This window comes from Simochromis diagramma, unplaced genomic scaffold, assembly GCF_900408965.1.
Source record: "Simochromis diagramma unplaced genomic scaffold, fSimDia1.1 OVJJ01000361.1, whole genome shotgun sequence".
Taxonomy (NCBI): domain Eukaryota; kingdom Metazoa; phylum Chordata; class Actinopteri; order Cichliformes; family Cichlidae; genus Simochromis; species Simochromis diagramma.
In genome coordinates, this window is record NW_024386860.1 from 18,982,072 (window position 1) to 19,007,302 (window position 25,231).

A 25,231-nucleotide genomic window follows, 5' to 3' on the forward strand; every position below is an offset into this window, starting at 1 on the left:
GATTACCGCAAAATAACCACAGTGTTTACATCAGTAAATCACTTATACACACATTATAGCATCCAGCTTTGTGCCTTTGATCTGACCACAGAGGCTGTTTGTTGTTTCAAGTATTTATTGCAACAATAAACATGATCCATATCATGGTTAATCAAAGTATTTTCTCAATCTTTTCATATTTATTAAAGGTCTATTCTCCTTCTTCTTTTTCTTGTTATTAAGAGCCATGGGAGGTGACTTGGTAGAAAAATATGAAACAAATACATCAGATAATTTACTTGAACATTTTTTCTGTAAGGAAGCAAAGTGACCGAAACACAGATTTTCACGTTTTCAAGTTTAGACTTTGCTTTCATCAGATAATCAGAGTCCATGATTTTCCTGACCTTTAACCTTCCACCTGTCTGATTGCTGAGGTAAACATTAGATACCACCAAAGTCTTTCCAGACACAAATCTAAAGGCAGCCAGAAACCCTCGGACCACCTGTGTGGGAGTTATTTGGAAGAGTCAAAATTTGATAGTCTACAGAGTAACAGGTGTGTCTACAGAGAACAACAGTTGCCTTAAGGTGCTTTATGTTGTAAGGTAAAGACCCTTCAATGATACAGAGAAAACCCCCCATGAGCAAGCACATGGTGACAGGGGGAAGGAAAAACTCCCTTTTAACAGGAAGACTCCTCCAGCAGAACCAGGCTCGGGGAGGGGCGGCCAACAAGCTGCGGTCATTCACGCGTCACTCTCTGTAACAGTTGGAAACTTTTTCTCCATCAGCATTTTCAGCACTGTTGCCATTTGGTTCCACCAACCCTGTGCGCTGGTCAGATTTGACTCTTTCAGCTCCTCCAGTCACATTTAGACTGGGACTCATGCATGCCTGCAGGGGGCAGTGTTCGACCTCTGTGTGCTGCTGTTCTTTAGCATCTGACTTCCATTTCCTCACCGGGTGCTGCATGCATGTAAGTACGGGCATGTACAGGCGGCCATGTTTTCATTTTGGTTGGTTTTCTTCAACACAGATGCTCTGGATCTCATTGTGCATGTGTGTAGTGACAATAGAAGCTATTCTATTAATTTTGAAGTTTTAGGTCACTGTGACCAGCATTCTGAGAACAGAGAGCAGATCTCTCTGCTGAATGCTCTGAGATGAGATTATGATGCAAATATGGTTAACTTCACTGCACTGTGTTGACCCGGTGTGCATGAACAAACACAGATATGCATAAAACAGGAGCATGGAGACCTGATGGGCTGAGAACACACGTGTGAGAGTGGCTGAGTGGGACTGAGGGTGTGCTGTGAGCTGAAGTCCTGCTGGCAGCACGAAGCACCTAGAACACTCAAAACCAGACAAAATGTCAGTGCAGTGTCTGAAAGAACCTCAGGGAACTCTGCATCTTTGAGGTACTCAGTTTGGACTTCTTTTAGAAAGCACATTTGGGGGGGGGGTATGACTGAGTATCAGGGCCACATTAAGAAAACAATTATCACTGATCTGTGCAGATAACAGATGTTGTATCAGGACAAACTGTGAGGTCGTACCTCACAATCGTTAAGGACGTGATTTGTGCTTCAGCTCACAGATGCAGGGTGGTGATCAGCGTGAGGACGCAGCAGAAGCTGCTCAGACGGGAAATCATGGAAGAGCGGATTTTTACAGCTGTGAGGTCATCGACGGCCTGGAACAGTAAGAGGACAGGTACAGGCTGATTGACTCGTTTCACTGATTCGTCTACTCGAGCCATTTGTAGAGGGGACAGCAGCCGAGCCGACTACTGTAAGTGTAATCCACTTTATTGTCCAAACGATCATTAACAGGTTCTTAATGTGGCCCTGATACTCCTTCGAATGGCCTTATTTTTGTACCTCTATTCTGAGCGCACAGAAATCATTGTTGCAAGTACAAATGTTGCATTTTGAGGAGAAAATTACTTTGAGCGAAGAAAACTCTGTTTCAGTGTTTGCTAATATCCATAAACACACAGTAACAACCGCTCAACGTCATAAATGTGCCACAAAACCAACCAATCACAGACTTGGATGCAAAAATTCTGATTGGCTGTTTTGGTCTCCAATCAGCTCGCTAGCTACTAGCTAAATCCAGCAGAGCGGTTTGGTTTAAACTAGATTAAAACCAACAATGGTCTTAAAAAACTAAATATTTAAGAATAAAATAATTAAACATAGTAACTGAAAATGTGTTTAGCTACACTCTGGACTGTGTTTCTGGATTGCAGTAGCTAGCGAGCTGAGATGTCTCCACAGCTGCGGAGAAACTCCAGCGTTCTGAACGTGGACTACAGACAGATCATGTGACATACTTGAGCACATCGTTGTTACTGCTGCTTCCTGCAGGTCACATGAACGCGTCAGTACATTTAAGGGGGTGTGGCCTTTTTTATGGACCAGGCGTGGCCTGTTTTCTGTTTCAGCTCCCTGCTGCACTAAGTGGAACAGCTGTCGTGCATGAAGTTCCTCGTTTGATCGTTTCCAGCGCAGATCTTTAATCATCCGGTCAGCTGAGACTGCAGAAGTCACCTGGATCAGTGATGAAACGTCCTGACGACTGGATGGACTTCCTGGGAGCGCCCTACCTGATCACTGCGTGTGGATGGAGAGGAGAGTGTTCCTCTGAAGTGTCTGAATGCAGAGTGAAAGACGAACAAAGACGAAGATCTTTATCCACCAGACTTTTAATTTGAAGAGACAGCTGATGATTCAGAGCTTTACACCCTTTCAGTATAAAAGCCTTTAAATGAGTTAAACGTGAGAAAAAAAGCAGACGACAGAATAAATAATGTGACCGTCAGAGGGAGCAGAAACGCAACGTAAACAGGATATGATGTCATCAAAGGAACAGGAATGGCTCTTTGGTCGACAATTAGCTAAAGGAACTAAAAACCAACAGAAGGAGGAAGATGACGATGACGAGGTTTTTTTGGTAATCAGCTGATTTCTGACATCAGGCTTAAAGGGTCAGTTCACCTGATAAGGGGCGGAACTAATAAACTGCAGGCCAGCGTGGATGCTCAAGCAGACGCCAAGCTCGCGTGAACTGACCCTTTAACGAGTCACACTGGTTTCCACAGAAACGAACTTAAATGACAGCAGAGACAAGATGCTGCGATTGGCTGATTGTCTGAAACCCATGTGAACCGACCCCTGCTGTGGTACGTTTGTGGGCAGAGCGCGGAGGTCCTAGAGTGCGTGCTCTCGCGGCGGCAGCATGTGCAGCACCTGGTCGAGCAGCTGCAGCGCTCGGTGCAGGTGCACCTCCAGCCAGCAGGGGGTGTCCTTGATGCTCTGCCGTGGGTAGTCACACCCCCACCCTTTGACAAAGCTCAGCCGCACGATGCACAGCCTGCGGAGGTCATCCACGCCCAGACCGGCCGCTGAGCGCACACCTGCGGGAGGAAGCACAGGTGAGACACAGAAACGAAAACATGTGAAATTAAAACCACGAGGCTTACACCGAGGGCCGAGGCCGCCCACCGTAAAAAGGAAGTGAAATAACATTAAATGCATGAAAAAGCAGGAAGTCGCACTGAGGCCCAAAATGTCCAACGCGAATCTGACTCGATTCACTCTGCAGGTAAGTCTTTTAAGCCCTGCATCTGGTTCATGTTATAATTTATTGATTCATCGATTCGCTTTTGTCACCCTGTTTATTTTTTGATTTCTCCTTTTCCTGTTTTATGGATTTGAACTTCTTTATTCCAGAAGAGACGCCTGTCAATCACAGTAAGGTGACCAGCTGACTGACCCACAGGCGTTTTTTCGTTACCTCCTAATTAATGGCTACATTTAAGTTTTAATGATCGTTTTGCACTTACAGATATGAATCCATTTACTGAGTAATTGATTTATTTCCTATGGATGTTTTATTGTTGGTCCTCCGTGCTGGAGAATCAGGTAATCAGATTACATCTGTGTGTCAGCTCTGATTGTATTGGGACCTTTTCCTGTGAAACATTCGAGCTGCAGATCTTAAAATCAGAGATCAGTGAGAACTCGTTGAAGGCCTCGCTTCACCTTCCACACACTTCCTGCTTCAGCCTAACCCCGCCCATCAGCTCACAATTTAAATTTCAGGCCAAAAACTCTCCGTCTGCAGTCACAGTGTGTCCAGCAGGAGGCGCTCCACACACACGCGCACAAACACGCACACACAGCTGACAGTTTCCTTTTTCAGAATTATTAATCTTTTGTTTAAATACTTTATAAAACGACACAATACTTAAATGTTGGTGCACACGGTCTTGTCACTGATTTAAGAGTTACCGTCTGCTCTCCGGACCAAACTGTAAAAATGACACCTGTGCCTGTCTGTCACTGGCTGTGTGGGGCAGGTGATACTCACTGACAGCAGGCGCGATTCCTCCCACACTGTTTGGACCAGGAATTGCACCGACCACCGCTGCTGCCTGAGTCTCCACAGCTGCCTGAGCTGCTGCCGCCTGCTGCTGCATCTGCCGGTGACACTGCCGCAGGTCGAACACCTGAACACAGACGGGTGAGACAGGCAGACGGGTGAGGCATGCAGACGGGTGAGACAGGCACACGGGTGAGACACTGGGGTGGCTGTAGCTCAGGTGGTAGAGGTGGTCGTCCGATGCCAGTCTGCATGCCAAATATCCTTGGGGAAGAACCTACCGCACATTTCTCTGTGATGGATCCATCCAGGTGTAAATGTGCGTGAACATGGTGGGCAAAAACAGCCATGTACTGAACACGCCATAATGAGCTAGGGTTAACAAAGAGCAAAACTGCCAGCAGAGCCAAAACCACCTGATAGAAACAGGAGCCAATTCACACTTTTATGTCCAATCATGCACAAATCTATGTCCTATAAAACTGTCAACAAGCTGCTGAAGAAGTTACAACAAAGCTGTCCAAGTATCGAGAAACACGGCCCAAACAAACCTCTCAGAGAAACTCGGATCTCTTCACAAATCAGGAAGATCAAATCTGTAAAAGGAAGATGGACTCGCTGCTTTACTTCCTGCGATCCCCAAACATGTCTTTGTCTGTCTGTTTTACGTCTGTTTGGACCTGAGTGAAACCGAGCCCGTCTGGGCTCAGATGGTCATTCGCGGCGTCTACCGCTCCACGCACTCACCTTGATGTATGCTCCAGGGTAGATCTTATGAACGCCATCGCCTGGTGCTCTGCCCGCCTCCCGGTCCAGATAGAAACTCTGGACAAACACAGAGTGGTCGCTAAGGCAACGCATCCAGATGTCACCCTCCCCCCGACACTCCAGCTGAACCCCCCGTCCGATGTGGAGCCTGCAGGGCAACAACATCAGCAACATTAAATACTAACACCACAATAACTCTCATGGTGCCACCCACTAAATGACCGCTCACCTGGCGCGGTGGCTGGCGGCTGTACGGTGGACATTGCTCAGCTGTCCCAAACAGAATCGATCTCCTCCCGAAGGATCCACGTACCCGTCCACGGTCACCAGGGGACAGCTGGACTGGACCTTAAACATCTCACCAACCTGAACGTCCAGCTCAAAGTAGGAGATGGAGCACCAGAACTCTGGACCTGAGGATCGAGACACAGATCAGGACATGGCGGACCTGCTCCCCAAACATCCTGACAAACTGGAGACAAAAGTGCTTCTCAACCTTTTATTACCTGAGCTTTTACTTCTGTAAGTGAGGACATCTTTGTTTCAGGGAACTCAGACTGATAGGTGTGAGTATCAGGGCACTTTATTTTTACATTAACATTTCTTGGACCTGCTTCACTAAGAAGGGACATTTTGTATTTTGGCGATGTCGGCCACTATGTTTTGAATCTTTATTATTAAAGTGAGGTCAGAGTGAGGGGGCGGGGTTTGTGGACAGGTGTGGTACCTGGGTGGTTGGATACTGGCTGTGGATACGGAGCGGTGCTGTGATGCTGTGACCCTGCAGAAACAAACACAGACCCAGTACTCAGCAATACTGCAGTACTCGCAGTACTACAGTACTGAATAGAGCAGTAACATTTAACATGCTGTCTTACAGAAGTGAGTGTTGGGGGCGTGGTGTTGTTGATGATGATGATGAGGATGATGATGCAATGGTGGATGTGGCTGGTTGCCCCGCCCACTATGCTGCGGTCCTGCAGAGGTGTAGGGGGCAGGACTGTTACCTGCCCAGTTGGCTGTGGAGACACACAGGACACTCATTATACTACAGAAGTAGTACTAAGCACAGGTAGTACATAGTACTTAGGGTACAGTACCAGGTTTGTGGGGGCCACTGTACTCTGGGCTCTGCTGATGTGGGGAGGCTGGGGTGGGGGGATGGGGGGGCTGGGGAGTGTGAGGTGGATTTGAGTGAGGCGGTGAAGCCTGCCCGCCGTGGTTAGGAGGCGGAGCGATCTGAAGGAGGCCAGGTCCGTCCAAACCGCCGCCGACCCCCCCGGCAGTCAGAGCTGCGGGCACCATGGAGCTGCTGCCTGCAGGAAACACGACTGTGTTACAACAGCGTCACGGCGTCTCGCACGCTGACAGCAAGGAGCAGCACACTGACCTGGGGGAGACAAAGGCATGCTGGGATACATGCCGACAGGCCGTGGGTGGCCATAGGGGTCGGTGTGGGGGGGCAGGTCGATCTGCAGACACTCCTGCATGAACTCCTCTTTTATGAGAGACTGAGGACCTGTCAAAGCAGACATTACAAACATTTAGACTGTACCCCAGGTTTGACGTTTGTACCCCAGTCACTCAACTGTAGCAATCAGAGTCCCGTTGATGACTGTTAGCCCCTGTTAATGACTGTTAGCTCCTGTTAATGACTGTTAGCCCCTGTTAATGACTGTTAGCCCCTGTTAATGACCGTTAGCCCTTGTTGATGACCGTTAGCTCCTGTTGATGACTGTCAGCCCCTGTTAATGACTGTTAGCTCCTGTTAATGACTGTTAGCCCCTGTTGATGACCGTTAGCTCCTGTTGATGACTGTTAGCTCCTGTTGATGACTGTCAGCCCCTGTTAATGACTGTTAGCTCCTGTTGATGACTGTTAGCCCCTGTTGATGACCGTTAGCCCCTGTTGATGACCGTTAGCTCCTGTTGATGACTGTCAGCCCCTGTTGATGACTGTCAGCCCCTGTTAATGACTGTTAGCTCCTGTTAATGACTGTTAGCCCCTGTTGATGACCGTTAGCCCCTGTTGATGACTGTTAGCTCCTGTTGATGACTGTTAGCCCCTGTTGATGACCGTTAGCCCCTGTTGATGACCGTTAGCTCCTGTTGATGACTGTCAGCTCCTGTTAATGACTGTTAGCTCCTGTTAATGACTGTTAGCCCCTGTTAATGACCGTTAGCTCCTGTTGATGACTGTTAGCCCCTGTTAATGACTGTTAGCTCCTGTTGATGACTGTCAGCTCCTGTTGATGACTGTTAGCCCCTGTTGATGACTGTTAGCTCCTGTTGATGACAGCTCCTGTTGATGACCGTCAGCTCCTATTGATGACCGTCAGCTCCTGTTGATGACCGTCAGCTCCTGTTAATGACTGTTAGCCCCTGTTGATGACTGTCAGCTCCTGCTGATGACTGTTAACTCCTGTTAATGACTGTTAGCCCCTGTTAATGACTGTTAGCCCCTGTTGATGACTGTCAGATCCTGTTGATGACTGTCAGCTCCTATTGATGACTGTCAGCTCCTGCTGATGACTGTTAACTCCTGTTAATGACTGTTAGCCCCTGTTAATGACTGTTAGCCCCTGTTGATGACTGTCAGCTCCTATTGATGACTGTCAGCTCCTATTGATGACTGTCAGCTCCTGCTGATGACTGTTAACTCCTGTTAATGACTGTTAGTAATACTTTATTTGAAGTGGCTGTTTGTCGCAGGACACGGACACTTGGTGAATAAACTCTCATACAGTCTGAGAATGTAGTTAAACTGTTTATCAGAGGGAAAGTATGATTTTAGGACACTGGAGCCTGACATTAGTTTGCCATGATGTTAGCTTACAACAAGCTGTTGTTTAGCTATCCGGAGACGGCAGGTCTAAACTGCTGAAAATAATTATCTGTGACAATATCGGGAATAAATAAGCATGTTTATGCACATTTTCAAGAGTTAGAGCCCTGACTTCAGTTCAGGAGATGAAGCTGGAGGTCAGGAGGAAGAAGATGAGTGTTTGTTAAGATGGCGGTGGCGTTGTCTCTTTCTTTATCTTTGGTGAAGAGGCCCTGTTCACTGAAGAGAAAACACTAGTATCAGCCTTCATATTTTGAGTCTGAACACATGAGAAGTCCTATGACTTCTTCCCTCGTCTGCCTACATATGCAGCAGTCTGTAGCCACATGTTTAACACACTGTTAGTCGGATGCACGCTCCTCTGTTGTTTTAATACTTTAATTATACGTTTATAAGAATGCTTCAGGTGCTTGGAAGACATGATTACCCACTAATGTACATGTATTTCTGAGTACAGTATCCTTTTCACCTGTTTGCAATATTAGGGGCGTGGCCTCTTTGACTGACAGGTGGATGGTGACACAGGCAACTGTAGCTTCTAACTGTCTGTTAGCTTCACCTGATCTGGACCCAATGACTGTAGAAAACATGGACAACGTGACAGCACCTCCTCCCATTCTACAAAAATGAAGCCAAAATATCCCGCCTCTGGAAGCTGCCATCTTGCCAGAGTCTGCGCAGTAGGGACTTAAGGTGGAGCGACTGTGTTACGCTCCCGCCCACACACCTGCTGGACATGACCGCAAACACGCCCCCTACACTTTTTACATAGCCCGGCTGCTCCAGTTTATTTGCTGATGGGTTTACCGCGACTGACGACTTGTTTAATTAAGGTAAATACAACCATGTCACTGTCATGAAAAAGACACACAGATTAGCAAGGTGCTAGATGCTAGATTAGCCGCTAGCATACGCAATGTGTTTGAGGCTTGTTGTTAGCTAGTTAGCGATGCTACACTTCCGTTACTCTAATAGTCTGTGTTATTGAATGATTCAGCACTGCTTAGGTTTTGTTATCCATTTTTAGACAGCGATGAGATCATCTGCACACTCCACAGAGGCCCAGAGTTACTGTTAATATCAAAAATATAATGCTGTCCTTTGAGATTTTAACATTTAAGACTGTGAGTGTAATGGATCTAAAACTGTTTAAATCTTCAGAGCCATCTACAGCCTGGTAACATGGAAACTTTAAAAACATCAACAGAACGTTTCAGTAGTGTAGTGTGATTTGTTCTTTTCATTTAATAATAGAGTCCATATTATATCAACAGCTACATTCACCCTGGAGAGAAACTAGTGAGGGAGACCATCAGGACCAAGCTGGGTTTCCTGGGTCCAGAGGTTTGGAGAAACTTCTTCCCTTTCTTTTATCACAGCTGTCCGGTGCCAGATGTTCTGTTGACCCACTGAAAAAGGCATCATTTAAGAAACAACAGGAAGACTGAAGCTCATCGCATTGATCAAGCAGGACTCATGATCTTCACCAGCAGCTCCCTCACAGGGAAATCTTCAGCACTCCTCTGTAGGCCCGCCCCAGAAGATGGATAAACCCAGCATTTCATGAACACTGTGATGAGACCTTTGGTTTGAGTAATGTTATAAATACTCAGATACTCCCCAGAGGCTCCGGGCTTAATATTTAAAAATATATGATCCCCTCTGGTTACTTGGGTATGAATAACTATGTTATTTACCATAAAGTGATTCACACTATCTGCAAAAAACTGTGAAAGAATTCCAGATCACCAGTTTGTAGTTTAACATACAAGTGACGACCTTTGACCTTCATCAGGTTTTATTTAATTGTGTCAGAGAAACTCAAACGTGCTCTTCATGCAGCTGAGTACATCAAGTGATTAAAACGGAAGCTGTGCAGGTCTGAGATCAGCAGCTTTGTGAAACATCAAACTGAGGTCCTGTTAATGCTGATATATAGTGACACAGTTACATGAGTGATTAATCCTTTTGTTTTTTTGTCTTTAATTTTATCAATAAAACAGCTGCAGCTTTCAGTACAGCACGTGTGGCACTTTAACCTTTGTACTGTTTTCATCAGTTCATTTTGCAGTTAACATGTGAACATGTTGGATGATCTGTCTGCTGTCACTGGGTGGTGCTGAGGTCTGAATCTGAGGGCAGCTCCTGTAATCACAAAGAGAACAGAATCATCACAAACTGAATTATAAAGTTTATCACTTAAATCTAAAATAAAGCTGATCCTTCTGTCCTCACACACTCAGGATCTGAAGCTCTTCTCTTATATATTTTTTCACTTCTACAGTTTAATCCATAGTTACTTATTAATGAGGAGTTACTGAAGTACAAGCTTAAAAAAAATAAAAATAAAATGGTGTTATTGTCTTTACACATGTGGAGACTGAAAACATGCTGTTGTTTGCACATATTTAATAATCAGCTCTGCACAGGAGCTGAAGCAGAGTGCAGCCTGTTGCTTTTACAGTATAATACTTGTAATAAAAGTACAGTAACAGTAATTAGTGACTGAGCAGCCCGGAGCGTTTCTCTTGATTTCTTTAGTAAATTCATTCACCTGCACAGATTAGCTAAACGAACCCTGACAGCCTAGTGCTCATCTTAGCTAGCTAGGTCTCAGGACCGAGCTAAGGACGGTAGTTACGGATTAGCTTACAAACACGTTTAACTTACCGAAAAAGTGCAGCGGGGCCTCGGGTCCTTCTGTCGGGTAGTCCAGTTTACTGAAGAACACCTCAGGCTGTCAGGTTAAAACACTCGGTCGTGTCTTCGTAGCGTAAACGCTGGCCCTCCTCTCAGAGCTTACGCTCTATCTGCTATTCCCGAACAGAGATACGCAAGTTTCTCCGTGACTGCAGCTGCCAGTCAAAGCTGTTATGATGACGTTTCACCCCAATTTAACATCACCGCGGTAGGAATTAGAATCAAACTTATGGGAGAGGAGACCCCTTGGACATAAATCAGCGTGATGAGAACTATTGATAACAAAAGAAAGAATCTTTGGAAAAAAATTATCTGAGGAGAATAAATTTTTTTTAGTCGTACCCCAGTCCCATCTGCTAACATGGAGGAGGCGGGGTTTATGACCTATACTGCAGCCAGACACCAGGGGGCGAAAGAGACGTTTTGGCTTCATTTTTGGGGAGCTGTCGCGTCGTCCATGTTTTTTACAGTCATTGTTCTGGACCTTTCAACTGTGTTTGTGCTGTTGGAGCCTTTTGGAGCATTCAATGACATCATCTGACCAATAACATGGCTGCTGTGAAGTTACCATAGTAACAGACTGAGAAGAAGGTAGAGCGAGTTCGATGAGAGAAATTGGATGGTTTTGATTGGATGTTAGTTAATTAACTGGCATTTCTGTGTGTGTGTGTGTGTTTCTGTGTGTGTGTGTGTGTGTGTGTGTGTGTGTGTGTGTGTGAGATTGTGTGTGTATTGTCGCTCCTGTTGGGCTCTGAAGGTTTTGGAGCGTCTCTGTTATCTGCCCTCGTGTCTGAGCAGAAGTCAGACTAAACACCGCGGTGACCGTTTCTATTTCCGAAGACACTCTGGAACCCACACACACAGACACACACACAGACACAGAAACACACAGAAACAGACACACAGACACACACACAGAAACACACACACACACACACACACACAGACACACACACAGACACAGAAACACACAGAAACAGACACACAGACACACACACAGACACACACAGAGACAGAAACACACAGAAACAGACACACACACACACACACACACACACACAGAAACACACACACAGACACACACACACAGACACACACACAGACACACACACACAGAAACACACACACACACACACACACACACACACACAGAAACAGACACACACAGACACACACAGTGTTTAAAGCTGTGACCGTGTTTCCATCAAAGCAGCAAAGACACCTAAAACCAAACGCTGCTCCAGCCCGATGACTCACGGCCCAATCAGACCAATCACATTGGGCAGCAGGTGTGCAGGGTTACCTGTGGCGGGGGACGCTACCCTCTCGTAGTGGTAGGGGTTCACACACACGCTGTCGTACTTCAGGTCGAAGGCAAACTGACAGAACTTGACGTGCTTCAGCTCGTTCTTGTGGAGGTCTGGCCACCGCCACAGGCGGGCGTAGATCACATGAGGGAAGCCTTTTCTGCCCGCTACCTGCACAGGTGAGACAGACAGTCAGCGAGGAAACATGTAAGCTTAAATAAACTCTGTGACAGCAGACTGAGTCATGCTGAGCACAAACACTGTGCGTGTGCGTCAGGTGATTATGCCAAACCACAAGCATGACATCACGTCTGACCTCAGCCTCAGAACGCTGCAAAAAGTTCAGGTCAGACATCAGTGAGATCCCAACACAGAGCCAACATAGCTCCAGCCTGCAGGGGGCGTTTCTCTGTATTCTGTCCTCAGCTGAGTGTGGGCACATCTGAATGTCCTATTTCAGACAAACATTAGCTGCAGTTCACCTAGGGGGCGCTGTGAGATCAAAGTGAGCGGAGCTAAACAGAGACTTTGGATTTTAGTGTCCATGAATCCAGCCTGGATAAAAGCACTCTTCCTCCTTCAGTTCCTCTCAGTGAAGCTAATTCTGACCATAAAACACTAGCATGCTGCTAACGCGTGCTGATTGTGCTGTTAAGGTTTTAGGACAGGTGCCTGTTTCCACAGTTAAAGCCCAGCAGGAGCTCCAGGTGTGCAGGACGAGCAGCGGGGTGAAGGCGACGCTGTCAGGAGGCTGCTCGCTTCACGCCCCAAACCAAAATGGAGGACGCTGTAAAGCACCTCGCAGTGCTGTGACATCTCTAACAAAAAGCGTTTACTGCAGGAGAACACCTGTGAAACATCTAAAGGTGGAACCATTTCTGCTGAGCTCGACAGCGCCCCCTGTGGAGCAGGAAGTCCACAGAGAGGCGGGTCCCGAGTATTTAGAAGTTGTTCGATAAAAAGTTTGATGATGAATGTTGCTGTGTGTTAACCGGGTCCCTTAATTGTAGGAAAACCCTAATGAGGATGTTTATTCTCACCGATGCGTTCACTAAACAAACTTTAAACTCAGAAAATCCCCGCAGGCTGTAAACGTCTCAAAGCCACAGGTTTGTGAATGTGCTGCTTTAAATCTGATGGACGAGGTCTGTTCTGTGTGCACAGGTGAAGGGCAGGGATAAGACTGCAGACAAAACAATCTCACACACACACGCTGCAAAAAATGTCCTCATAAACCTGCTCAAAGAGCCAGGTCCCCACACTGAACGTAAACTGAAACAGCACTTTCTTTTAAATCACCTTTTATCCACGTTTTGAACGACCGCCTGTTCGTTCAGACTCTCCTCGTGTCTTTACTCTGTTTCTTAAACTTTAAGTGTTAAGTTCAAACTAATACTTGTGTTTGTTCCTGTTTTCTGGGTTTTTTCCAAAGGTGTCGCCGTGTTCACCTCTCTGAGCTATGAGAAGCAGGCATGCTGCAAAAACAACATCCAAACCCCAAAACAAGCAAACAGCAACACAGAAAGATTTTAGCAAAACTTTCCAAAGATACCAAATATACCAGGGTTTGTTTGTTTGATCTGGAGAGCTTTCACATGATGACACATTCAGAAGGAACGACTCCGGTTTGCTCCTGACTACGAAAAGTGAAAACACAAACTGCTCATCAGAGAAGAAACACACATCGCACTTTTCCTTCAAATACGAACACGTTAAAGACCGAGTTGGACATCATTTAGAAACATAACTGACGAGGTGACGGAGAATCAGTGGTTTACACGGAGGCCCGGGTAGAAAAATCACCAAACAAAAAGCACAAGAAAATTATAAAAGGACGTCTTATTCTTATTCATGCAAATCTACGACTGAAAGAAGAAATTCAAGAAAAAAATCAGACAAAGTCAAATATCTGAGAAGAAGATTGTGATAGAAATATGTGAGATATTACACTAACACTGCTTATAATTCAAAACTGAGACAAAAAATAGATTAAAAAATTCAGACGCAAAAGGTTTGATTTCAAAATCCAAAACTAAACCAATCAAATAACAAAACTATAGGATGACGAAAACGTCGACTCGCTGAACTAAAACTATGAGACAAGAAGTAAAAGTTTCATGTTTAAGACAAGAGTGAGAGCGAAACACTGACTGAAACGTTTACACTCTGACACATGAAGCTGAGATTTTAACCTCTAAAAGGTAAAAACACCTGTTAGAGCAAAACTAGGAAACGAGGAGAAAAGAACTCAAAGAGCCGACAGAAACCAAACAGAAACAGAAATATTTGATGTAAAAGTCAAGACAAAGCTCTGCTTTTGGCCACAGGCTGAGCTTCTCGATTTTTTAATGGGAGACAAAATCATCTCGTCCTCTCTGGGTCAATGTCTGCAGCAGCACGTCATTTCTTACAGTGTGGAAACTCTGCGGTATGAAATCCACCAGAGTCGCAGACGAGTCCACATTCCCGTCCTCGCACGCTCTCACACACACACACACACACGCACACACACACACGCACACACACACGACCCTGAACCCTAACCTGAGCCCTGAAACCGGCTCTGAACCCTCAAACAGCCTCTGAAGCGAGGGCCACAAACGGGTCCTGAGTCTAACAAGGTGCTCACAAAGACAGCTGTACACACACACACACACACACACACACACACACACACACACACACAGCAGACTGTCTGGCTTAAGTTAACCCGGCCCCTTTCCTGTGTTTCAGACAAAACAAGCCAGCCTGCCCTTCCTCCTCCTCCTCCTCCTGCTGCTGCTGTTTGGATGTGAGACCTGCGACGTTCTGCAGGATCCTGCAGTCACACCGACGCTGTAACGCGGTTCTAACCGCTTCCGTTTTATTGGTTATGCATTTGAAGTTTGATCTCTCGGGTCTTCCTCGCTCACATGCCGACCCTCAGACTGAAACGGCGTCAGCTCAGGCCCACCGCCCTCGCACAGGCACGCGCTCCAGAACTCGCTCATCAGGCGGCGCTGCGGCGAACGGAGGCTGAGGTTTAACAAAGCAGCGCTCCGTGACAGGAGCCTGCTACAGGTGTGCGGCTCACCTGTGTGCCCCGCCCAGCCCTGCATCCTTAAAGCGTATTCCCACCAACCTGAACTTATCACAGAAACATTTTAACAGCAGCATACACAGGATGACGGAGCGGGGATGGAGACAATGTCCTCAGGTGAACCACGTCTCCTTTTACGGTTCGTGGGGTGGGGACATTTTGGTTTAAAGGGTCTGTGAATGTTTCAGAAGTTCCTGAGAAGGTGTCTCATGTTTTAGTGGGACTGTGGGGGGAGGGGTGCGCTGTGGGCTGGATCAGCTGGTCCTGGTGTGAACCTGCTCAGCAGACTGAGGTGTGCTCTGTCCTCTGGTCTCATAATTACTGAGAGACTGTGGGACACACCCAGGCTGCTGCTCACAGCTCCATCATCATCATCATCATCATTATTATGATTATTATATCAGCGGTGAGGAGCTCCTGGAGCGCCGACAGAGGACACAGGAAGGACAGGATCAGGTGCAGACCAGGTGAGGGGCGGAGCCTGAAGACTTTAAAGACTTTTTCTTTGAAGTCCTGTTATCTTTCTAACTCTTTCAGAATAAAATAAGGTGACTACTTCCTCTCTGAGCCTCAAGCCTTCCTGTGGGCCCTCTGTCGGGTTTTCACCGCCGTACCTGCAGCCGGCCGTCCAGCGTCCTCTGGATGGTGACACACTTGCTGGGGTGCACGCCGTTAGTGGTGACGGCGGTGATGAGCGAGTCCAGTTCGTCCTTCTTCTCCTTCAGCTTTTTCACCAGACTCTCGATGGCGCGCTTGGCAAAGCCCTCGTTCTCGCCGCCCTGCCGGTGGCACATCAGACTGTGGACGATGCTGAGGCAGGCGTCTGCGCTGCTGGGGGCGGGGCCGAGCACCGACATGGTCACCTGATAAAGTAAAACAGAATCTGCTCAGACGGCTCAACAATCAGATCCATAAAAAGACTTCCCCGGACAGATCTATGTGGGTGGGGCTTGTGTGCCCTCGGTGATATCACACAGACCCGTGATAAACGCTGAGGTCGTTGTCAGGTTTCACGTGAACCCACCAGCCAGAGGAACAGGAAATACATGACAGGAACACACAGACAGGTGGGACGCTCAGGTGTGCCCGTGGGCCAGGAACAGATCCTATAGCTGATCCACAGGTGACCTCATACGGTCCCTGAGCACAGATACAGAGCAGGGGCTGATATTGATCGTATTGGTCAGTGATCAGGAATACTCCTGTCCCCCCACACACGTCACTTCCCTCTGAGACAGACAGAGAGGTGAGGAGGAGACAGGATCACCACACATGCACATCCTCGTCTCACTACTGATTCCTTTCATTTTTTCATTAAACTGTAAGCAACATGACGTCGTGACCGTGGCTCTATGACGTCATCAGATGCTGACGATGCCTGACGCTCACTGGCTGACCCGACTGCTGCATCAACAGTTGTTCACAGAAGAATTACAAAAGCTCTCAGCGGGCTCCTGCGGCGCACTCACCGGGCTCGGCGCTCTCCGCTCGGCTATGATCCGCTGCCGGGTCCGTGAGGCCGGAGGTTCGTCCGTCGGCGCGTCCGCGTGCGACTCCGTCTGCATCCAGACTGTCTGCACGCTCACCGGGGGGAGGAGGAGGTGGGGGCTATGTCATGCTCCCCCGACGGCCAGACATAACAGGAAGTCTGGCGACCTCTGGGGCCTTCCAAAATAAGAGCACAGAGACAAAACTGTGAGCGTTGTTAAGATGTGGAGCGTTTACCTGCGGTTTACCTGTTTGTGCTTCCTGCCTGCACACCTGCCACCTGTCATCGATGTCACTGTAATGTTGCCTATGTGCGTTGTCTGAGTTCACTGCACAGTCAATTTAAGTTTTATACAATGATAATTACAGTTTGCCTTATTTTTCTGCGTGGTTTCATTTTTGTTCTTTTTAAAATTTATGTTATTTTATTTTTTATGTTATTGAAAAGTGGCTATTCGGTTATTCACCTGTAATCGTGCTTTCGCTGTCTAGTTTTAGTTATTTCTAAGCTCTCAGCGGTTCTAAAGTTTTCCTTTCTTTTAGTCGACCTAGTTTTACTTCATTGTGAACCTAAATTCATTCTCATGTCACAAAGAAAAGCATCAAATCCCTTTAGGGCAAGCTTACTCATTAAGGCTTAAAATGATTAAAATGATTAACGGAAATATATTAACACTTATTAGAGATGTTTCCTGGGTTAAAGAAACGTTTTAAAACTCAACTCAACTAAAATATTTCCAAAATGCAGCTTCAAAAACTCTCCTTTCACTCATTTTCCCGCATTTCCGCACCAGTTACTGCAGCTTTTATTTTGTGATACTGCCGGAAACACGCTTTGCCTTGTCAGAAAGTTTGTGCGCGTGACTTCAGCCGTGAGAGAGCCAATCACAGCCCTCCTGTGTGTGTGTGTGTGTGTGTGTGTGTGTGTGTGTGTGTGTGTGTGTGTGTGTGTGTGTGTGTGTGTGTTTGGCGCCATCTGGTGGCGAAAGTCGAGGAAACACATTTCTCGTGTTTGACAGAAACATTGAAGCTGCAAAATAAAAACAGCTGACCTTTATGATGAAACAAAAAGGGACAGAGTGACATTTGTCTGCACTCAGGCCCTACAATAAATAAAGACACAAAAACAAGAGTGTGTTCCTCTCGTTAATCTAAAACTCTGCAGCTGCTGCACACACTCTTTCACAATAAAACGTCCTCTTCCTCTTTCAGGCCAACTCTTGGCTTTCCGACCGTCTGCCATGGAAACCTCTGCGGTTTCAGTCCCAGACTGACTGGTCCTGCACCGAGGACGGCAGCTCTGTCAAGCTCCCACAGGGAGAACGCCCTCACCGAGCAGGCCGAGGCCTCCAGTCTGTGGACGTCTTTGGGGACCAGCATCCACAACTGAAGCCATGAGCGGTCAGTGATGCTGCTTTAATAGAAAACCAAAGTCCCAGCCTCAAATGTCTCATATTTTCTTCTGTTTTATTTATATAGTAAAAAAAAAAAGAATATGAAGGCAATTTTGAAAAACCCACCCCACCCACCAAGCCTGATGTTTTACTCATGACCACCTTTCCAGTCTTTAATTTAATTTGGATGTTTGTTTGTTTTTAACCTTTGATTTGTAGATTTTTCTTTAACTGTGTTTTCTCCTTTAAACCACGACTCGATGTTTTGGTTCACACGTAGAAATATCTGGATGAGTCGCTCACCTTCAAACCACATGAAGAGAATCTCGTAAAAACACTGAAGTTAATACTGCGATTTTCAAAATAAGTCACGTTTTTCTTTAATACAAAGAAGCAGTTTGTTGCTGCAACGTTTTTATCTGTGCTGGAGACAGATAAAAATGTCTATTCTATATATGAATGCTTCGTGTTGATACTGTGTGTCGTGCTTCTGAGGTTCATCACTAACAGTAAATCTCAGACTCACCACTGTGAGTTCTACTCTCAGGTACGACGGCCTGCTTTGGCCATTCGGAGGAACTCTCATTTATACAGTTTTACATATAAGGCAATAATCGGATTGCTGCCTTCATATGTTCCCTGCTTGCAGTGAAACATGCTGGTCGTATCCTATGGAAGCCCGTTTCCGCCACTAAAAAAAAAAAAAAAAGGATCCATAACTCAAAATTTCGAGTTATTTTCTCGAAATTTCGAGTTATTTTCTCGAAATTTGACATATTAACTCAAAATTTTGAGAAAAGCAACTCGAAATTTCGAGTTAGCGCTGCCAATCAGTAATCTACGTGAATGACGTCATTTCCATGTTACCTGGAAGCTGAAGCCCTCAGCTACAAATGCTACAGCTAAGCTACCGGTATTACATCCAGTCGTGAATGCACAGATTGCTGAGTGTTTTCAGCCTGGCTTCACAAATGATGAAATCCCTGTGTTATTAGCTGAATCACATGGTGTTACTATCAGCAAACATACTTTAATTTGTTGGGATCCGTTTTTGAGTGCGCAGTCGTGCGCCATATGCTTCCGGGTAACAAGAAAGCGACCTCATTCACGTATATTTTTGATTGGCAGAGCTAACTCGAAATTTTGAGAAAAGTAACTCGAAATTTCGAGTTATATTTCTCGAAATTTCGAGATAATAACTCGAAATTTCGAGAAAATAACTCGAAATTTCGAGTTATGGATACTAGCTTTTTTTTTTTTTTTAGTGGCGGAAACGGGCTTCCATAGTATCCTCTTCATCCGCCTGAACTGAACTTGGCAAAAGAGATTTTGTCCATTTAGCCCCCTCGGCTTGGAACGGACTGCAGGAAACGACTTTCATTAAGTGGTTTGAAATCTAAACTAAGAATCCTTGAGGCCAAGTCCACAACATGCAACTGTTTCAATTAGATTGTTTGTCATTTTAACTGAATTTTATTGAATTACATTCTTTTTTTTAAAATTTCATTTATTTTTGCATGCGTGTTTTTGCTGCCTGAGTTTAACTGAGTAATTTTTGTAAATGTGAGACACTTGCTGTTGCCTGTCTTGGCCAGGTCTCCCTTGAAAAATAGGTTTTTAATCTCAATGGGATCTTCCTGGTTAAACAAAATAATAATAATTATTGGCAGAAATAGCCTTCTGTACTGCTGGAGCCTTAAAGTTCTGCCTGCGGATCAAACATGTTTCTAAAGGATAAATCAGCAGGAGAACACACACATTCACCTGTGTGGGCTTCTGTGTTTGTGGGTCTGACACAGGTGTGTGTGCTGCTGACTTATAGACGTGAACTTGACCCCAGAGCGGGCCGTTAGCTGCGGTTAACCCGGACAGAGCATGACTTTAACGGCGGTTTGGCCTCTACATTTAGCGGCTGAGCTGTGAGAGAAACACCAGGTGCTGTTGCTCACCTCACCTGAGCTCACCTACAACCTGTGGAGAGGAATTAGCTGATCTGTAAAAACTAAACTTTGTAAAACTAATGCTAACAGCAGCTTGTGGGTTAGCATTGCGCTTAATTAGCACGAGTGTTAGCAAGCGGAAGTGACCTTACAGTTAGTAACAGGTGTGTCTGTTTTAGGCCGTGAGCTTCTCCCGTTAGGACGTTCAGATACAGGTAAGCGTGCGTGACGTATTATAACTGAACAGGTGAACTGTGGAAGCTAACGTTAGCTGTGAGCGCTGCTTTTTTTGCGCGGACACAAAATGGCGGGCCAGCGCCGCTTTAGCACAGAGCGAAATTAGAAATTTCCGTGTTACCTGCGGAAACTGAGAGCGCTCACAGACTGTGTTGAACACCACGAGGCCGCTGAGGCCTCCTCTTAAATTCGGCTGACCTTTGAACCACGAAGCGAGATTAATTAAATTTTTATCTGCGTTTCCGGCTCAAAGACGGGAGATATCTGTGTGAGTTAAACAGCTGTGTAAATAAACAGGGTCGTGTGTGGGCTCTTTGAAGAGTGCCGATATGAAGGCAGACATCAGGAAGTGGCAGTTTTACCGGAGCTGCTGCTTTTTCCGGTTTCCGTGCTGAATGAAGCTTTTATCCTGTTGAATCAGGCGGCAGGTGAACAGGGTCCGGCATCCAGAGGCAGATGGAGTCATCAGAGCCAGGCTCGTGTCGCCCCAGAGGAACATCCACGGTATCCCTGCACGAGCGGTGAGTTACCATGACCTCCTGCGTCCTGCAAAGTTAAAGGTCAGGGACACTGTGCTGACGTTCCCTCCTCTCTCTGCCGGCAGCTTCTCCAGAGTCCTGGTGGAACAGCAGACCTGCTCCAGGTTGCATCAGAGGGCATCCGCTGCCCTGCCCGTGGTCCTGCTGATGAAGTCAGCTCCCTTATCGCTGCTTCTTCCACAGGTGAGTCCCAGAGGGGTCACAGGTCACCTGTGAAGAAGGGCGGCCCAGGTGTTCATCGGAGGACCACCGGCCTGCTCGTCTGACACGCTGCAGCCGCCACGTGGAGTTGAAAACAGTGAAACCATCCCAGGCACGATGGGGTCGTGAGGTGTTTGTGGGACCAAACCAGTGTGAGGTTTTGTTCGACATCCTCGTGAAATCAAACGACAGCGAGTCTGAAACTCTGTCGCAGTCTTCTTCCCTCTCTGGTATAAACATGCACGCTCAGCGCAGGTAGAACAGTGTCTGGTTGGGGGGCGGGGTTAATGATGCATTTGGTGCAGAATTCCATGGCAACCTGTACTGGATAGTTAGGATAAAGTCATTTTAGCCATCGTACGTGGAAAACTCGCGGTGCATCGAGTGCATTCGTTATATCGCCCACACGGGTCACCGCTGCGTCATCATAAGGGTTCCCAGCACGTGCACACTCATCCGTTTTTACAGGTGGATGGCGAGCTACTGCACCGTAAAAGCGAGCTGCTGTGTCTCTGTGTTGCAGGCTGCCGGGAGCTCTGAGAGGGCGGAGCATCGTCACCTGAGGAGGAAGAGGAGCGTCTGGACTCGACTCGGCTGGCAGCGGGTAACTCGCCGCCCGTCAGCCTCTGCGCATCAAGGCTTCTGGAGCTTCATGAACAAATACAGGTGGAGAGCGCGGGTCACCTCCACCTGCAGGCGTGAGTATCTGAAACACGGGGCGCAGTGGGCGGGGCAGCAGTGTGTGGCCTTCTTCGCTAGACTGAAGCTGCAGTAGAATTCTCACCTGTGCTCCACTTGTGCGTGCGTTTCCTCTGCAGGAGCAGTAGGTCTGCGCGGTCGACTCGGGAGGCGGAGCCAGCTGAGACCGCTGACCTCAGGTGAGTTTCTCAGCACAGCTTCATGCTGAGCTGTGCAGAAAAGGTTGGTGCGATTTGGCTTGTTAGGTGGGGTTAGGAGAGCTGCGCTCTGATTCGTGCATCTGATGGCGCAGCTACTGTCTGCCAGTTAAATTCAAAGACGTTTAAATACAGCTGGAGGGCTGACCGCCAGGGGGGCGTGTCCCAGTAGCTCTACTAAGCTGATCCCTACTGAGTCAGAGCTTTGAAATCTCCCCTCCTCAGAGGTCAAAGGCCCTTTGCCAGAGGCTAAAGGTTGCTCTGGTGCACTGGCTGTGTCCCAATTCAGGGTCTGCAGCCTTGACGGTGCTCAAGGACCACTAAGAAGTGCGAGGCCTGTGAAATGCAACCATGACACCAACTGCTGGAAGCGTTTCAGACGGCTTTATTTGAAAGAAAGGAAGGAGAAAATCTTTTGTTCATGTGTTTGTTTTTACATGAGCTGTGTTTGATTAGCTGAGTATCTGAGACCACGGGACTGAAACATGATTGTTGGGCTTCATTTCTGTGCTGAACAGTCATTTAAGATTAGCTAGTAAATAACAATTAGTTAATGTTGTTCATGAGACTAAAGTCATCTCACTGTGGTAATTAAATATAATATGGCCAATATTATATTTATTATTATATTATGATTTATTACAGCGGTGAGCTTGAACTCTACTTTGAGTAAAGATTCAAGTTGCAGTTATTTACATTTCCAATCACCTTAAATCTTCACTCAAAGACAGTCAAGCATCTCTGACAGTGTATATATAGATGTATCATATATAAGAGACAAATGTTGTTCTTTTGGTGGCTGATTCAACACACGAACGGTCTGAGGATAAAAACTCCTCTTGAGCCTCTTAAACAGGCTGACGTCTACTAAATGGGTCAAACTGGACAGAAAGTCTACAAACACATAACATCCTTATAGAATATGATGTAACACTATAGATCAACTTAGCTCAGAATATATAAAGCATATAAACAGTTACAGCAATATGATGCAACAAACACAGCAGCTACTGATCCAAAATACTCAAAGCTTCATAGAACTGAAACCAACATGTATTTTTAGCTCCATTCTGCTGCTGATACATACTTTAGGTTTCTGAACATTAAACTTGTTGCTGCCTTTCATAGTGTGTAGCTTGAAGGCCCTGAGTACTTTCTCCCACACTGGAAACACTGGGATGATCACATTATTTGAACATTACCTAATAAGACTGATTCAGCACAGACAGTTATGTTAAACTTTCCTAGCAGTCCTTCACAAACAGGGAACAGTCTGTCTATTCTCTCCATCTGTCAGCTGCTGCTGGCTCTTCCTCCTCCTCTTCCTCACACACTGCTGAGTTTGTCCTGGTGGATCATCAGGGCTGCAAAGCCTCACAGATGATGTGCAGCAGTGGGTCCCTCAGTCTGTCCTCACTCTGGACACTTGCAGTCGTCACACATGGAAATCAAATGTGTGATAAGCTGCAGGATTCAAACACAAGTGTAACTTATAAACACATGTTCATACTTTTATTCCACAATCAGAGAGAAAGAAACAGAGAGAGAGTGCAGACAGACAGACAGGTGACGGTCTCAGGTGTACACACTGCTACACAACAGCACCAGAGAAGCAGGATTTAGTGTTTGTGTTATTACGAGTGTAAACAAGAAGAGTCCCAGATGGTGCAGTGGACACATGTGTGACTGCTGTGATTAAAGCATCTTTCTTTCAGCTTAACGAGTGAACCGTCAGCTCGTTCAAACACACGTTAAAGTCCGTTTGGCTCGACACCACCGAACAGAGGCAGCAATATAACACAGCTAACATTAACAGTGCAGTGAATCCTGCTTGTGCCGTGATGTTCAGGACTGCAAACCGAGCAGCATCACTGACTTTCAGCTTGTTGTGTTTGTGGATATATGACTGACTTTAATTATCCACAAAATCATCACATCTCTGTGAGATTAAGGTCGACTATCGAACGGCGCATATTTAAAGGCTTTAAAACCAAGTTAGTACAAACGTCACTAATGTCACATAACTCTGCCGGCATGTGGCCAACAGTCATGTTTTAATGTTCTTCATTATTAAACATTCGCACAGAAATAAGTGACATAATATTCAGTACTTACTTTTCACAGTTCACTCTTCGGCGGCTCCGCTTCTGCCGTCTGCGGCAAAATTATCCACACCCACTGCCACGCTATGCATTCTGGGATATGTTGGGCCACGAAGTCTACACCGCCACAGCCTTAAAATTCAGGGAGATGAAGGACGCATTTGAGGGCCACATTTCGAGCAGCCTTTGAATTGGGTTGAATTTAAGGCTGCAGACCCTGAATCGGGACACAGCCTCTGTGGCTGGAGCTCGGGGTTACCTGTACCTATGAGCGTTACAGAGGGGGAGGGGCTTCCACAGAACATTGCATGGTTATATTTACAGGCTCATGACTTTGTTCTGGCTTGGCCTTGACACCCAACAGGAAATGACCATGCGGGCGAGCCGCCCAGGAGGGAGGGGCCTAAAGGGTCAGATAATAAAGAGATGAAGAAACTTCACGGTTTCTCTCAGGACACAAACGCACAAGAACCGACAGCAGGAAAACTAAAAGTGAATCCTGTCTCCATGGAAACAAACCAAAGAGGGAGTGGCATTACATTGCTGACCTTTGACCTGCTGACTCCTGTTTGTGTAAATCTATCAATTTTGTTTCTGGCAGGACGAAGACGGCGTGGGGTAAAGCTGCGGATAGGCGGGGCCGCCATTTCAAAGGGGCGTGGTGGCAGCAGAAAGGTGGTGCCAACGAAGAAGCAGCTGGACGCTGAGCTGGACGACTACATGTCCATGTCCCGGAGCCGACTGGACAAACAGCTGGACGACTACATGTCCACGTCCCGGAGCCGATTGGACGCCGAGCTGGACGAGTACATGTCGATGGCGGGACAGCCGCAGCCGCTGTGGGACTGAAACTGTGACGGGCGGGACCAAAGGTTTGTTCTTACTTTGGAACCGCCTCTCCAAGTGTACACGAGTTTTATTTGGTGACTGAAGGCCGCAGCTCTCAGGCTGCTGATTGGCTCATGCTCTCAGGTGCATTAAGCATTTCTTTGTTTTCAAACCAGAGCGTTCAGTTTTCTGTTGGTTTGTATGTGTTCCTGAAGTGGTCGTGTGTCCTTCACTGACCCTCTGTGTGTTGGAATTTTTAATGGGTCGTTTGTAATTCTGAAGTTTTTGTTCCCAACATTTAAAAGAATAAAAGACGTTCGTTCGCTCTTGTCTGTACGCCATCGCCGAGTCCTCAGGAGCAGTTCATCGATGTGTCTGTCCTCTCGGCCAATCATCATCTCTCCAGAGACGAGGCATCGGCGACCGTTCGGTCACGAGCTGCACGTGTGCACTTCAGGTTACAAATCCACTTTGAGCTCCAAAAACCAAAATGCAGAAGCGGCGTCGACGAGGCCGCGAGCTGGGCGCCACTCCTCA

The 25,231-nt window shown here is 46.7% G+C and overlaps 2 protein-coding genes across 2 annotated transcripts; one reads left to right on the top strand and one right to left on the bottom strand.

Annotated features, from left to right (window-relative positions):
* Nucleotides 1-87: 87 nt before the first annotated feature.
* Nucleotides 88-20,583, bottom strand: LOC120732994 (mothers against decapentaplegic homolog 4-like). The gene is made up of 13 exons (XM_040030954.1): nt 20,491-20,583; nt 16,539-16,734; nt 15,684-15,932; nt 11,987-12,161; nt 6,530-6,658; nt 6,240-6,455; nt 6,018-6,158; nt 5,867-5,920; nt 5,369-5,552; nt 5,119-5,287; nt 4,360-4,498; nt 3,237-3,403; nt 88-2,639 (listed from the first exon to the last, which is right to left on the bottom strand). The coding sequence occupies exons 2-13, from the start codon at nt 16,632-16,634 to the stop codon at nt 2,598-2,600; spliced, it is 1,761 nt and encodes a 586-aa protein (XP_039886888.1). The 5' UTR covers nt 16,635-16,734; nt 20,491-20,583; the 3' UTR covers nt 88-2,597.
* On the top strand, nt 20,550-25,030 carry LOC120733004. The gene is made up of 5 exons (XM_040030980.1): nt 20,550-20,649; nt 20,733-20,850; nt 21,392-21,566; nt 21,687-21,746; nt 24,468-25,030. The coding sequence occupies exons 1-5, from the start codon at nt 20,585-20,587 to the stop codon at nt 24,713-24,715; spliced, it is 666 nt and encodes a 221-aa protein (XP_039886914.1). The 5' UTR covers nt 20,550-20,584; the 3' UTR covers nt 24,716-25,030.
* The last annotated feature ends 201 nt before the right edge of the window (nt 25,031-25,231 follow it).

Excerpts from the sequence above, each read along its gene's own strand:
- LOC120732994 (XM_040030954.1), bottom strand. The coding sequence starts at position 16,634 with ATGCAGACGGAGTCGCACGCGGACGCGCCGACGGACGAACCTCCGGCC. Across the intron at positions 5,553-5,866 it reads GCCAGTATCCAACCACCCAG|GTCCAGAGTTCTGGTGCTCC; the intron begins GTACCACACCTG and ends CTCGATCCTCAG. Across the intron at positions 5,288-5,368 it reads GCCGCCAGCCACCGCGCCAG|GCTCCACATCGGACGGGGGG; the intron begins GTGAGCGGTCAT and ends GTTGCCCTGCAG.
- LOC120733004 (XM_040030980.1), top strand. The coding sequence starts at position 20,585 with ATGGAGTCATCAGAGCCAGGCTCGTGTCGCCCCAGAGGAACATCCACG. Across the intron at positions 20,650-20,732 it reads ACGGTATCCCTGCACGAGCG|CTTCTCCAGAGTCCTGGTGG; the intron begins GTGAGTTACCAT and ends CTCTGCCGGCAG. Across the intron at positions 21,747-24,467 it reads GCTGAGACCGCTGACCTCAG|GACGAAGACGGCGTGGGGTA; the intron begins GTGAGTTTCTCA and ends TGTTTCTGGCAG.